We start from the raw sequence: 15,718 nt of genomic DNA, 5'->3' as shown, positions 1-15,718 counted from the left end.
AAACAGAATGAGGTTGACTGGTTGTTCCTAATGTCCCCGGACAAGGTGAGCTCCGGGGTTTGAATTCCCAGCTCCAGTGCTGTGTAAGTGATCTGATGGCTTCTGTGTGCCCTGATGGAGAGTCTGACCTCCTGTAGCCACAGCGCTGCGAGCTGCAAGTCAAGCCCAGAATCTCATCCTGCAACTGGCTGAATTACAACACAAGTTGAACACCAGCCTCACAGGCTGCCTCACTGCTCAAGCGATCCTGGCCTGGGGACGTGCAGGAAGATCCTAATGAAGATGGGGGCACGGAGCTGTTAAATTCCTATGCATCTTCTTTGCCACTGGAAGAGTTCTCCCCATTCCCAGTAGAAGGAGACAGACTCCCCTGACGGCCATGCAAGACAATGCCGATTCTGCTCAGCAACCTCGCCTCTCTGATTCTAGAACGATAACTAGACTCAAGTTCCAGCAGGCTCCTAAAGATGAGGTACAAGGTATGACCCATGAGGAGATGCACTACACTCCAAAAGAACTACGGGAGTTTTCTGGTTTATATAGAGAGAAATCCGGGTAACATATGTGGGAATGAATACGAAGGGTGTGGGAAAATGGTGGAAGGAACATAAAGTTGGATTGGTCTGAATTTATGGATGCAGGCCCACTAAGGAGAGATTCTGCTTTGCATGCTGGAGCTCAAGGAGTTAGGAAGGGCTCTAACAGTTTGGATGGTTGGTTAAAATGTGGACCAAAAGATGGTCCCCAGTGAGCAAATCAAAAATGCCACACCTGCCTTGGTTTAATGGAAAGGAAGGGATTCGGAGGCTTAGGGAGGCTGGAACATTGGGGTCGATTTGTCATTGAAGACCTGCTGGGAGATTCCAGGACACAGAGCTTTCACCACTGCTATGAGGAATAAATTTGTGAGGGAGGCCCCAGCATCCTTAACGAGCTCTATGACTGCCCTGCTCTGTGGACCAGATCTTACAGTAGGAACCATGGTCAGTGAACTGGGGAAACCCAGCACAATGGGAGTAACTGGACCCCAGGAGTGGGGGGGCCAAGCAGCGGTGCTCACCTATCCAAAGCAAGGTGGGTATGACTCCTGTAATGGACAGGACAGTCAAAGCAGCACTCAGAAGAGTCTGATTCACACAGACCTATAGGACTGGCTAGTTGATTATGGCGTTCCTAGAAGTGAAATCCACAGGAAGCCTGCTAAAGTTTGACTTAATCTGTGTAAGCAGAAAAGTCTAAGTCAAGTGAACAAGAGTCTAACCTGAATCATAAAAACAGAGAGTCACAGTCCATCAATAGTTTCCAGATTTGGGCCACTTTACAGACCCAAACCCCTTGAATGAAGGAAAGAAGACTGGGTTCCCTCAAGAAAGCACCCCAGGGGCGCCTGGGTGGCTCAGTTGGTTAAGCGACTGCCTTCGGCTCAGGTCATGATCCTGGAGTCCCGGGATCAAGTCCCACATCAGGCTCCCTGCTCAGCAGGGAGTCTGCTTCTCCCTCTGACCCTCCTCCCTCTCATGCTCTCTGTCTCTCATTCTCTCTCTCACAAATAAATAAAATCTGGGGGGGAAAAAAATTAAAAAAAAAAAAAAAAAGAAAGCACCCCAGTACACTGCCAAAAATATAGACTGCTAACCATTCTCCCAAAGGAACCTACAGCCTTTTTACCAAGATAACTGCACATTGGGGAAAAGGAAATACATGTTGGGGTCCCCTGGTGACTGGCCCTGAAATGACTCCAATTTCATGAAACCCCAAACACCAGAGTAGGGACTTATGGGGGTCAGGTAATCAATGGGGTTTTAGCTCAGGCACATGTCACAATGGGCCCAGGCGGTCCTGAACCCACCCCTATGGCTAAGTCCCCAGTTCCAGAATGCATAATTGCAACAGAGATACTCAGCAACTGGCAGAATCCCCAGACTGGTTCCCTGACTTGTGGAGTGAGGGCTATTATGGCGGGAAAGGCCAAATAGAAGTAACCAGAACAGCCTCTACCTACAAAAATACAATCAAAACCAGTGTCACATTCCTAGACCGCAGACATTAGTGTTCCCATCGAGGACGTGAAAGATTCCCACCACACCCCCATTCAACTCGCCTATCTGGCCTGGGCAGAGGGTAGGTGGCTCTTGGAGAGGACAGTGGACCGCCATCAGCTTAACCAGGGGGTGATCCTGGCTGCAGCTGCTGTACCAGCTTGAGCAAATTCACACATCCTCTGGTACCTGAGATGCAGCTGCTGTACCAGCAAATACAGGATGAAGCAGTCTTCTTCATCCCTGGGAATAAGGCCCACCAGAAGCCAGGCCAGCAATACACCTTCACTTCACTGCCCTACCCCAAAGGTATGTCACTCCCCAGCACACATCAGAGTTTGCACAGATCTTGGTCATCTTTCCCTTCCACAAGCTATCGTGCTGGTCCATCGCATTGATGACATTATGCTGCCTAGACCTAGTGAGTAAGGAGCAACTACCCTAAACTCATTGGTAAGACACTTGCATGTCAGAGGATGGGAAATAAATCTGGTTAAAATTCAGGGGCCTTCTACCTCAGTGAAATTTCTGGGGGTCCCGTGGTGTGCGCCATGGAGAGCTATCCCTTCTAAGGCAAAAGACAAACTGTTGGATTTGGCTCCCCCTACAACCAAAACAGAGGTACAATGCCTAGTGGGCCTCGCCTCTTTGCATTTTAGAGGCAACATGTTCCTTGCTTGGGTGTGATACTTTGGCCTATTTACCTAGTGACCCAAAAAGGTACAAGTTTTGAGTGGGGCCCAGAACAAGAGAAGGCTTCCCAGCAGGTCCAGGCTGCCGTGCAGGCTGCCTACTGCTGGGGCCATATGAGCCGGCAGATATAAAGGTGTCTGAAATGTCAGGAGAAGATAGGGATGCCATTTGGAGCTTCTGGTAGGGCCCTATGGATGAACCTTAGTGCAGGCCCTTGGGACTTTGGAGCAAAGCCTTGCCCTCCTCCACATATACTCTCCTTGCAAGACACAGCTCTTGGCTTGCTATTGGGCCTGAGTAGAGACTAAACACTTACCCATGGGCCCCCAAGTTACCATGAGACCTGAGCTGCCCATCGTGAGTTGGGCACGCACGGCAGCACTCTACTGTCAAATGGAAGTGGTTCCTGTCTGATCAGGCCCGAGCAGGCCCGGAAGGCACAAAAAATCTTCTTTTGGTATCTACATATATCCTATTGGTCTGTTTCTCTGGAGAACCCTAATACCAGTACCCACTGGGAAGAAGGAAAGGGATGTGGGAATCCTGACATCATTTCTCTGATCTCAGCCTGGGTGCATCACTTCATTTTTGCAAGAGTGGAAAAGGCTGAATATAATCACGGATATTGCAACAGACAGTAGCTCAGGAAAACAAGAATTGGCTGAGGTCCCGTGAGACTCCAATCATAAGCCTATCAGTGCCTCTCCTAACAATCTTCAAAGGACAGCTATGAAAATTGAGTAAGATGACTGCTTTGTACTGTGCCGGGATTAATGTGACTTATTCCTTGGTGACCTCACGGGAAGGAAAAAAGGAGACTGGCTAACAGCTGCTACTGTCACCATGATGTTCATCATCGGCGGGCAAACAGCCACCTAAGCAACCACCCTCACCCCCAGCTTCCTCGGGCCAGTCACCAGCCCCAGTCACATTGAGGTTCAGGAACTAGCGTTTGGGGGCGCAACTGCCTCTGGGACAGGCTGAGCCTAATGCCGTTCACGCTTTAATATGAAATGTAATTAAACAAACACCTCCCAGAAATCGTGCTCACCAGACACGACATTTAAGAGGGAAAGAAGAAACAACCTAGGCAGGTCCTGGTCTCCTATCCCCTGGATAGGGCCGAAGAGACCGGGTTGCTGGGAACCTTATGAAAACGGGCCGACTTCTCTCATTCTGTTTTCCAACTGTGTGAAATGGGGTTGGACTGGGTGATTTCAAAGGCATTTCTGAAGCGAAGATCATTACGGTGTGGCTCTTCCCTCACACTGAATGCTATGGAACCCTGGGGCACTGAGGCCCTAACACAGGGCCAAAGCCAATCTGCAGGCTCCCTCCTGCCAAGAGTTCAGGGTGTCACTACAGTCGCGCTCCCGGCTCCCCTTGGTCACCCCAGCCCCGTGCTCATAGCTGTCTCAGGCCCCTGCAAGAATGTACACACCTGGCCTGTGGCCCCCATCTATCAGCATGTTCTGAACTCCCCAGCGCCCAGGCTGGGTCCTGAGCACAGGAGCCTTGACAGAAATGTTTGACAGTCCAATAAAAGGTACGCAGTCAAGGCCACCAGGTGCTGCCAAGCTGAACTCAAGCCCTGGCTGCTACGAGGGGAGAGACCCGGGTTACCCCTTGCCCAGTGGGTTCAGAATGAAGTGGCACTTCACCCTCCGCCAAGGGGCCCTTAGCAGGTGACAGAAAGTGGGTATAGCTTGGCCAGGCTGAAAAGCATGCACCAGGGTGACTGTAAATGATAAAATGACCAAGAACTGCACCTTACCTCTGATCCCAACGAAGACAGTCAGGCCAAAACAGACGAAGAAGACGACAAACACGAGAACAAAGTGGCGCTTGGAGAGCGTGTAGAGCCGCATGGGCGCCAGCCTGCAGAGAAGCCGGGGGCGGGGGGTTAGGTGGGGGGTGCTGAGTCCACAGGAGGCCCCTCCCCGAACCAGCAACACCCCCAGGCTGCATCAGGCCGCCCCCTCCCCCCCTCAGAAGCGGACCTACTCTAAACCCAGGTGACCTGCCTGACAACAGTGCCTAAGTCACCTCAGGGACCACTGCAGGGTGGGCGACTGGCCAGCCAGACCCCACTCCTCATGGCACAGGAGCGCGCTGTGGCTTCGGTGCCCACTGAGAGCATGTTTCACGCCACACACGCGGTGGCTGAACGCCCTCCACACGCGCCCACCTTCAGCGGCCACAGCAGAGCCCGAGGGCACAGAGGACCCCAACCCACTCATGCCAACACACGGCCTGAGCTGTGCGCTGGCACAATCAAGCCCAGACTGGGAACTGTGGGTGCCACCAGCTGGCCCTCCAGGTGGCCCACAACTTGGTTTCTCCCCCGGCCCGGGCTCTCGCCTGCATCAGCCCTCCTGGTGAAGCTCAGCCTGACTTTCGCTGTGGGGTCTGGTTCTGATGCAACTGAGCAAGCTGCCCGCACTCGCCTGTGACTTACACCAGTGTGGAGAGCAACTGCGCGGACCCATCCCAACAGCCCCCCCAACCCCGGCAGGAGGGTCCCTGCCTATCATGCCTACTTTCTCCTCTGCTCAGAAGAAAACGGCAGTGGCGGAGGGATCAGTTCTCTTCCAGAACTCCCTACCTCAGGTGTCAGTAAACAAAAGAAAAATCCATGAAGGACCAGACGATGAATGTCTGAGGCTTGGCCAGCCACACAGTCTCTGTCTCCAGTCCACACGGCCGCCTCTACATGCGCCCAGACGTCATGTGCTCGCGTGTGCGTGGCTGGGTTCCGATTTAACTCTACCACAAAGAGGTGGCGGGCCAGGTTTGGCCCCCAAATGGCGGACCCCTGCCCTATAACCTAAAGTGGAAACCCATAAATCCAAAGAGACGAGAGTGGGAGGGGGGAAGCTGTTTTGCTTCGCTTTTTACATTATTTTTATTCCCCTAGCATTCCCTGGTCTTGGGAGCTGAGACAGAAGGAGGCACTTCTCATGCCTCAGGAACAGGACACACACCCCAGGCCATGGAAAAGCAGACTTAGAACTGAAACGGAGGGAAAGGTTATTTGCTTTTATGGTGCTGAGTGCACACACGCAACCTCTCCTCCACATCGCTCAAGATTCCAGTTCCTGAGCAGGAAATCACCTGGGTGGTATCTTGGGGCAAAGGTTGGGGCCCATAAGCCACCTTCACTGAGACGTGGCTTTGCCGATTACCAAGCCGGCTCTCTCCAAGAGGACCCGCCAGGCCTTTGGGCGAGTGAACTCGGAGGTCAGTGTCACCACGTTTCACGGAATGACGACACCAGTGAAGAAATAAAGGAATGAGTGCCTCTGCCTTTTTCTTGGGGACGCAGGTCCAAAGGCCAACCCACAAACGACCCTACTATGCATGAGAAATGAGAGCCAATGAATTAAGTAGGCTGACCCCAACTCCAATTTGGGACCGTAAAGGGTTTTTTTGGTGTGTGTTTTTTTTTTTTTTTTTAAAGATTTATTTGTTTGAGAGAGAGAGAGAAAGTGCGGGGGTGGGGGACAGTGGGGAGACGGGGCGGAGGGAGAGAATCTCAAACAGACTCCTAGCTGAGAGTGGAGCCTGACACGGAGCTCGATCTCACAACCCTGAGATCATGACCTGAGCCAAAGTCAAGAGTCAGATGCTTAACTGACTGAGCCACCCAGGCACCCCTGGACCCTAAAGATTTTAAGAGGCCTGAAAGCCTTAAAATAGTAGAGCCAGAAAGGACCTCAGGGAGGAAGTCCAACCCCTTCGACTTACACACAGGGACACTGAGGTCCAAGACTGCAGAACACTTGCCCAAGGTGTCACAGCTCTGCCCCTTGGCGGTAACTGCTGGTCCCCAGGAGGGAGGCTGGGGCAGCAGGAAGAGCTGAGGGGACCCACCTCCACGACTGCATTTCTGGGAAAAGCCCTGGGGAGGTGGGGCCGACATCAGAACAAGGTCTTCTTTGTCACCGCTCTGCTGTCCACAGGTGTCGAGGCTAAGAATGCAGTTCCTCTGCACAGTCTGCAGAAGGGAAAGCACGGGGCATTCTCACTTTGAAAAGCCCCTACACAACGCTAAATGGATTAGATGCTGGGAAAGACAACTGAAGTCTGTAGTTCACAGGACTGCACCAATGCTGCTCTCTTAGTTTTGATAAACGTGCCACAGTGCTGAGATGCCAACATGAGGGGAAGCTGGGTGAGGGGTGTACAGACACTCTGTACTCTCTGCCGCTCTCCTTATAAATCTAAAGTTATTTTAAAAATTACCCGGAGTCATTTATGGCACCGGAGTCTGCTGCTCTCAGGGCGACCTACCCACCCCAGCCCATGCGGGGGCTCTGAGGGGCACGGAGGGCTCCCAGCACAGGCAAGAGCCCAGAAGAGGTTACTTGGAAGCAGAGAAAAACAGAGTAAGAATAATTATATTTAAATTCTGATTTTTAAAACACTCTATCATTAAAATACATTACCAGTAACTTGTTAGGAAAGCAGTTACTTAGCAGAAGAGAGGGAACGGGAGGAAAGAGACCAGCCAGGCCCCGAGAGCATAAGGTCGAGTTCCTGCAGCACCCGCCCGCCTGGGGGCGCTGTGCCTATTCCCCACTCTGGGGCTCAATACAGATCTAGTGCTTCCCTTCCTTAAAACTGCCACTTATATCCAATTTATTACAGATTCTCCTGGTTCGGAAATCAGGCCTCATCCAATTCAATGGAAAAAAGACACAGAGAAAGCAAAAGCAGTCCCCTGCCCGAGAAAATGCCACTGGGCACAACCACGTCCATGACCTCAGCTTGCTGGGGACCGGCTGGGGAAGGAGCCACACTTCAGTCTTCAGCTTCCTGACCAGCAGTAAACCTTTCCAGGCATCCTCAGCTGGGGGATCTGGGGCCCAGAGACCGCCTCCAGCCACAGGGTGCTGTGGGCCAGGGCCAGCACCAAGATAGCTCAGTTCTGCGCGACGGTGCCTCCTCCCCAGGGCTCCTTCCACTCTCAACTTCACATCTTAAAACTCTGAAGCAGTTCACCAAAACTCGAGAGACTTCCAAAACCTCAGGAACATCTTCCTATTTGAGACAAATCACAGCTCTCCACTGTTGTTCAGTCAAAGCCGCAACCGTGAGACGCCAACATGAAGACAGCGGCAGCGGAGAGTCGAGGCAGCCCCAGCTGGTCTCGCTCACATCTCCCGGCCCCAGCTGCCCCACAGCCACTTCCAGCCCAAACCAGGCACCCAGTCATTTCTCTGCCTACCTCCCACCTCTCCTCCCACCCGAAACACCAATGTGTTTCTAACAATCAAACTAAACTAACCAGCGGCCCAGCCAAGTCTCTGTGAGGAGACAGCCTTTACGCCCTATGATCAGGCCACCAACAGAAGGAATGTTGTGTAAACGCTCAGAGGCAAGACTATGATGCAGAAAAGGCATGGAGCCCATGACCAAGAGGCGTCTGATCGAGCAGCCTTAACCCATCCTGCATGTCAACCTCTACTGTCTCCCATCCCCTTCTGGGACCCGCACTGTGTACTCTCTGACCCCAGGTGACCCCTGCTTCCTCCTTCATGCCCCTTCCCGCCTCCAGGAACCGTCCCCAAGCCCTTGCCTGCCCCTGATCCTGTTCTGAGATAGTGTCTCCCAGGACATTTTCACTTAGGACTCCACACCACTTTTATGGTCAATAAGTTTAAAACTCAACCCATTAAAGCACAAAATAACAAATGAAAAAGCTGCTTCCACTGCCCATTTCCTGCCTCTACCCTTTCTCCAGCCCCACATCCTGAAGCCTCGGGGTCCCCTCTGAGGATGCTCGCCTCTCATTCGCCCTGCACCTGCAGCCAGCCAGGAGGAGGCGTGTCTTGCTTCCTAACTTTTCCTTCCCAGTGCAGGCCTCACAGCCCGGGCCCGGCCACCGCCAGCGCAGAGCCGGCCTCCCAGACGCTGCCCCACACAGGGAGCCTCTGGCTCCCCACGGCCACTCCGTCAAGGTTCCACTTCTCCTCATGGCTCCCAAGGTCCCCCCAAATCCCTGCCTGGGATTCCTACCGTGCTGCATGTACCCCACGTGCATTACCACCTCCCCTGGTCATCACGGCTGCCTTCCGAGGTAGGTACTACCACCATGCACATTTCCCAGATGAGCGAGCTCAGGCTGAGGCAGCATTCAAACCCAAGCATCCACATCCGGGGCTTAAATTCTGTTTCCCAACATGGTCAAGCCAGACTCTGGACCAGCCCTTGCATACGCTGCTCTCCTGATGGGAAATGCTCTCTCTTCTCACCACCAAAGAATTGAAATCGAACTCAGCAGGGCTCACCTGCACGCCCCACCTCCTCCAGGAAGCCTTCCCTCCCTTCGCTGTCTCTCACGTCTTTAACCTATTACAGCCACATGGCTGAGCGCCTGAAGACAAAGTAGCCATCTACCTGTGTGGATGCCAGACATGCAAAAACACCTACTCAACTTTCCTTCATTATCTCACAAGTGTTTATGTACTTCCCTCAAACTGGCAACAAGCTACGAGGGAGCATTTCCCCAAACACCGTGGCCAAGTCAAGCACAGCAGCTGGTAGGATCTCCTCCCTGGAAAATGAGAGCAGGAAGGCCTGGAGCAAAACCCCACCAGCTCAGGACGGCTGTCCCTCCTTTCTCTCTTCTTGAGTGGACCATACGCCAGTCTGCCTCTCCAGGCCCGCGTCTCTTCTCACATGCAGGCATTCAATACGCAGACTGGAAAATGAAGCCTCCTTGAAGTCTCAGGGCCCTTGGAAGACTTTCCAAATGCAGTGGAACAGACCATCCCTTAGCGTAGGCTTGGACTCTTTAGGTCCCTTCTAATTAACCTCAATTTTGCGGGTGATTTAAAATACCACAGACACATTTCCTAGAGAAACTAAAAACACCTCTATTGGAAAGCCAGTCCCCCAAACTGCAGCCATAATCCAAATCACTACAAGCCACGCCTGCCCGTCTTGTGCATATTCATAACCATTTCCCGAGGAACGGCTTCCAAGTCCCATGAAGCCTGGGCAGCCATCAAGCCCCACAACAAAAGAGCAGGAGAACCACCCTGTAGAGCTCGCTCAGCCAGACATCAGCATTGTCCGGGACACATCTGCACGGCACTGCCCTTTGCCCTCTCACTCCCCGCTGACCTCCTCCTGTTTCAGGCTTCAGAGACGATGCAGGTGCGAACAATTCCACGTTCTAGGCTCAGCCCAGCTGAGCCCCAGTCTGGCAGGAAACACCCACTTGACACCCCAACTTGGGTATCCAAGTCCAGACTCCGGAACCAGACTCCAGATCTTCCGCTGACTCCATCCTGCAGTGTTCCCCGTCCCAGGAAGTGGTGACTCCAACTCGGCAGTCCTCTTTGACCTCTGTCTTCTCCTCACTCCCCACATCGAATGCATCCACAAAGCCTTCAAAATATATGGAGTCTCGGCCTTTCTCAGCTCTCCAGTCAGGCCCTGCCATGTTTCACTGGACTGCAGCGGGCCTCCCCTGCTCCCCCTGCTTCTGGCCTTGGCAGAAGCTCTCCACCCAGCTGCTCTGAAAGCCAGGTGTGTTCGCTCTCAGTCCAGAACTCTCCAGCGGCTTCCCTGTCACCTTGAGTGATAGCCAAACACTTCACCCCCAACTGTTGCTGGCACAACAAATTTATGGGTGTTTCTTTGAACACAACTCTCCCACCATAATCCCCACTTCGTTCTAAAGAAGGAACAGGAACCATGGGAGATGAAGGGATTTTCTTTGGGGCAGGGCAGAGGCGCCCCGGCTGTCTGCCCCTCCTCCCCTGCTCTCCTGCCAGGGAGACCAGCCTCACTGTCCCAGCCCCCGTCCCCACCAGAACGCAGAACCTGAGGGAGACCAGCCAGGCACTTCGAGGAAAGGTTTCCCTGCCTAATGAAGGGATGGGTGAGAAAAGCCTCTTCTGTCTTCAGGGCATAACCGTGCAGGTAAGTGCCAACTGGCTATGGCCACATCACACGTAAGAGGGTGGACACTGCAACAGGCCAGGACTGAGAACCAAAGATGGAAACCATTCAGGCCACCAGGGACATGGAGCCACTGAATTAACCCTGGACAAGCCTACTTCAACTCCTCGACACACCTGTTGTTTAAGCCCCTTTTCATGGGTATTCTTTTAAAACCAAAAGCTTCCCCTTCAATACGCATACCGAAAAAAGAAAAACCACAATTAAAAATGAAACTCAAGACACTAAGTCACACAGCTATAGAAACCTCCCAGTTCAAGGCACCTGCAACTGTCCTGTCAGAATGTGCAACAGCCACCAAGCATCCTTGTCACTAAGACGCTGGCCTTCCTCGTTCCACCGATGATTGGTCACTGAGGCCTTCCCTGCCCTCCGGCCCCCAGGCACCCATCTTTCCCTGCCCAGCCGAGGTCCTGCCTCCCCTGAGGCTGCCCCCAACCACTCTGAGAAGGAAGATGTCTCCTCAAATGCAGGGCAGAGGCACATGTCCGTTTCCGGATTTCAACGTGGGTGACAACCGTTCACAGACTTCCACGCCTCCAGTGACCTGGAGCTCCCCTCTGGCCTCTCGGTGTCCAGCACTGAGCCTTACTAATGGCAGGCCATTAACTCTAGATCCTTAGTCCAATAACTATTGATTCCTTCCATTTCTATGCATGCTTCCCTGGTTTTACTTTCGTTTCTTCATATTCTACTATTTTCCTTGCTAGGACAAAGTACAGACCACTGAATCACAACCTTGAACTTTTTCTCCCACTGTTGTCTTTTCGTGTTTTTTTATGGCCCTGACCTTTGCCCTCTGGGTCTGGGAACTGGCCAGAGCAGCTCCAAGCAAGTGCCTTCCCCTCGGCGCACAGCCTCAGTCAGGCCCCTGCTCGGCCAGCTGGAAGGCCAGTGTCCCCATTAGGGCCACCGAGCCTCCAGCACTGCTAGAGCCAACATTATTTTCCCACCAGACACCTCCCCTCCCACGCAGGCCCCATAAGAGTTAATAAAACAGCACTAGAGACAAGCCGTGGGGGAGGCACACTCTCAGTGAGCCCCTTCATGGGCCTGGAGCACAATGACCCTGAAATGGACAGACTTGGTTGAGCAGAGAATGTGAGAAAACACCTCTGGGCGCCTTCAGCGATGCGGGTGAGATGGGACGGAACCTGGGCCTCTTACAACCCTTAGTGACAGCCAGCCCCCGCCGGAAGGCAGGGGGGAACAGCAGCCAGCAGGCCCAAGTGCTTCTGTGAATACCTATTTTATCTGGCCTCATCAAGTCACGATACAGTAGGTAGGCAAGACCTCTTATTATAAATATTTCTGTTATCACAGATTTTGCTACTCGTTCAACTCACTCCCAGATCTCCCCCTCTAGAACTAAAAAATTAGCATCGGGGCAGTGGGAAGGGACTTGTAATCTCTCAGTGCATTCGCATGTTTTAAGGAAAGACTTTGTTTTTCTTTCATAATCCGTATAAAAATAATCTCTTCTCCCGTGGTCCAAAGCGCTGGCCTGGTGCCTGTCAGCCTGGCTTCAGATCCTGGCTCCCCCTACTCACGAGGCAGGCAACTACGGGCAAGCGAGGTGACTCTCCGGGCCCCAGTAGACACTGTAAATCAGAAACAAGCGGAATGCCCCCAGGGCCGCTGGGGGGCATAAATGAAAGCATGACGAGCCCAGGACAGTGTAGCAAGCATACAGGAAGAGCTCAGATTTGTTACAGTAATAATAGTTGTGCGTTTCCACCCCCCCCACTTTCTCTTTAAAAAAAATCTGTTTTAATCCTACCAATATCTGAGGATCCACTATGTAGTATCTCCCCTCCTCCAGCTCAGAGCTCAACCAACTGAAGAAAAGGGCAGTTGTCATTCCCTAAGCACCTACTCGGGACCAGGCGAGGGGCTGTCCTGCAAGGCAGGTATTATCAGCCCTTTTACATACGGGAAAATAGAGGCCAGGGGCAGCCTTTGCTGCTGAGGTCCCAGCTGGCAGGAGGTGGAGGTGGGATCTGAACCCCCAAGAACAGAGGCAGAAAGAAGGCCCACCACTCTCTCACTCTCACTCTTTGGCCCCCTCACCAAAATCTTTCCTTTTTAAACCTACCACTGAATGGGCTTTGAGAAGAAGAAACTAGCGGGAAGAACAGAATAAGAACTCTGAAATTTCAATCAGTGAAATATACTGACTATATCTGAATATATTCAAATTTGAAACTTGACTATATTACAAATCACTTATCATTACCTATTCAAAAAAGCCATTATGCAAACATCCAAGGCCCCAAAACCTCAATATGTATTTTAGTGAACAATATGCCCCTCTACACTCCTCAAGGAACAGGGAATTCATGTGTATCCTTGCCAGGCTGGAAGCCCAGTGACTCACACCCAGGAGCGTGGTAGTCAGGCCACCGAACACCCTTCCCGAGGCAAAGACAACAAGGAAGCAGGCCACACACTGGTCGGCACAGGCAAGGTGCCAGCCAAGGGCAGCACCCTGGCCCAGCTCCAGGCAGTGCATCTGGTGGTGAAGAACCTGAGGACAGACTGCGGGGCTGCAGCAGGATGGCCTGGGGTGCGCCACTGTCCTTCTCACGACCGCCACTCCCTGAGCTCTGCAATTCCCACCACCGAGGTGGCCCACCGCCCAGGGTTGCTGTGGTGATTGAACGAGCTATTACACCAAAGCCCCTGTAAGTGCTTGGTCATTGCTGCTGTTGTGAGGTGGGCGTGCTCATGCCACGACATGGGCTCTGGAGCCAACCACTCGGGCTTCAGGCTCAGTTCTGCGATGTACGGTGACCTTGAGAAACTCACGTGACTTCCCTGAGCCTCGGTGTTGTCATCTGTCATAACGGGAATGCTAAGAGAAACTTCTTCACGGGGAGATCAGCTGTGAGGATCCCATGAAATCGCCCACATAAAGGTGCTCACAGCAGTATCTGGTACAGAGTAAATACTTACTGTTTATTAGCTCCAGAGATCATTTTGGTTCAGGGCAAAGAAAAAAAAAAGATTCCTAAGAGACACAATCCTAAAAAAACTCTGTCGTTACAAGAATAGGATATTGACCCAGGCCTGGTGTCCCCGCAAGCAATGGGACACTCGGAAGGCCTGGGACACAGAAACCACAAGGTTTGTGCTGATTTGTCTGTGCCACCCTTCACTGCAGGCAGAAGAGGAGTCTACTTAATTCACTTCGACACTTAAATGCACCCAGAATGAAAGAGACACACGTAAAATATACTCTTTCAAAACTGGTTGCAAATATCAAGCAACACACACACAAAACACCAACCTCATTCCAGTCTGCAGGGAAATGCGAGAGCAAAGCAACAAAGGAACCTGAGAAATCTCAACGATGTGCAGCGCTGCAGCTCCAACAGGACATCAGGGTAGCAAGTGTCCGAGACCCGCTCTGCTCTGCGCTACACTGTCCTCTCCTCCTGAACCCCCAGCACCTGGCCCTCGCCTGACATTATCAGAAAAGGAGCGGGGTTTGCAGGAAACTTCAGCTTACAGCTCTAAGAACCAGGAACTCTTCATCCTGACTGCTTTGGATAGCAATCTCTCCTGCCCTTTGAAAAAGAGTAGGCTGAGCCGCATGTGAGCAGGGAGGTCAGGGAGGTCAGGCAGGGAGGTGGCAGTGCCACTGACCCCGAACTTAGCCCCCACCCGCTAAGCCGAGCTCCTCCGGGCTGCTCTTTTCTCTTCCGCTCTTCCCCACCCCTCCCCCACTGCATTCTTTCTGTGGCTTCTCCTGCTCCTGTCCCTTCCCAGGTTTCTCACCGCGGGGCTCTCTGTGGCATCTGGCAACAAGAGCACTTTGACCCTACCAGGAGCCTGGATCCAGGACACGCTTCAGATCTTCAGGCTTGTTTCCTCGTAAGATTTTTATGTGTGCCAAAGCCTTTTTCTGACTTCCACGTCTGTCACGTCATCTTGAATGCCAGACAGTGGTGGCCGGCTGACCTCCAGATCCCAACATCCCACCAGCCGGGCCCCTTGCTCACCAGAGTCGGGCATGGCGACTAGGAGAGCATCATGCTGCCCACTGTCCCCTACCCCTCCACCGCAGGACACACTTGAATACTCCCCTGAAATCCTTCATTCACACGTGCCTCTACAGGTCCTCCTTCAGCCAGCGGCCCCCACCTGCTCTAGCTCCCCGCATGTAATAGACGGCACCCGACTTCCCCAGGAGACCCGCACCACCTCCAGCTCTCCGCCTCTCTTGTCCAAGTAAAAGGGATACCACCACCACGCACCACCCAGGGCTGCTGTGCTGTGGGGACCCAAGGAGATTCACTCTGTGAGAGAACCTAAAACATGCTCGTGGTCACTCTGCTACGGGGTCACAACTTGGCGCAATGCCAGAAGGCATCTTCAGGCGCATTCCAAGCGTGCTATTGACAGACGCCACGAATGAATGGTGCCCCAGAGTGGTGCAGAGGCGGTCCCGCCCACCCCCCTCTGCCTGCGGTTCAATTAAGAGAAAGACCTTGACAACATCCACATTTTACACTACCCTGGCTTCCTCTACTTAAATGGACAGCCAAAGTCAGAAACTTCTGAGGCAGCAGGAGGGAAAAGCTTTCCCTCCAGTACGCGTGTCTGCGTTCTGGCAACACCCTCCCATCTTCTCTATGGCCACAGTCAGAGAAATCGGCAGCGCTCCACCGCAAACCCTTCCAGCCCTACAACCCCAAACATACAGAGACTCACACAGTCCTGTCTGAAGGTTGCCCTCGACTGTGGGAACCTGCCCTCCCAACCTCCCGCCGCGGACATGCGGCGAAGAGCCTCTGGCGTTCCTTCTCTGTGACTTCTGACTTTTTGCAACTCAAGCGCAACTTCTTTTTTTTATTTTTTATTTTCTCTCTTTCTTTTCCCAGCTGTCCCCTGGGAGGCACCCGGGTGACTCCGCTGCGTCAAAGGCAAGCTTCAGGGATGGCGTCTATGTGGCCCTGGACGGGTTTTTCCACTTAAAACCCCTGAACTTCACAGAGGAAATAAGGCCC

The 15,718-nt window shown here is 52.8% G+C and overlaps 1 protein-coding gene across 4 annotated transcripts in view; it reads right to left on the bottom strand.

Moving 5' to 3' along the window:
• TMEM181 (transmembrane protein 181) overlaps window positions 1–15,718 on the bottom strand; it is a 70,148-nt gene that overhangs the window by 36,259 nt on the left and 18,171 nt on the right. For 2 of the 4 annotated variants that reach the window (XM_045865823.2, XM_045865825.3), the window contains exon 2: window positions 4,507–4,610. In XM_045865823.2, the coding sequence (XP_045721779.1) occupies window positions 4,507–4,610 (104 nt within the window). The other 2 variants (XM_064598304.1, XM_064598305.1) reach the window with 2 other exon arrangements.

Source organism: Mirounga angustirostris, unplaced genomic scaffold (assembly GCF_029215605.1).
Source record: "Mirounga angustirostris isolate CCGP_5_RB_7025 unplaced genomic scaffold, mMirAng1.0.hap1 SCAF_8, whole genome shotgun sequence".
Lineage (NCBI taxonomy): Eukaryota > Metazoa > Chordata > Mammalia > Carnivora > Phocidae > Mirounga > Mirounga angustirostris.
Note: the sequence above shows the minus strand (reverse complement) of the source record. Positions and strands in the feature narration are given on the sequence as shown.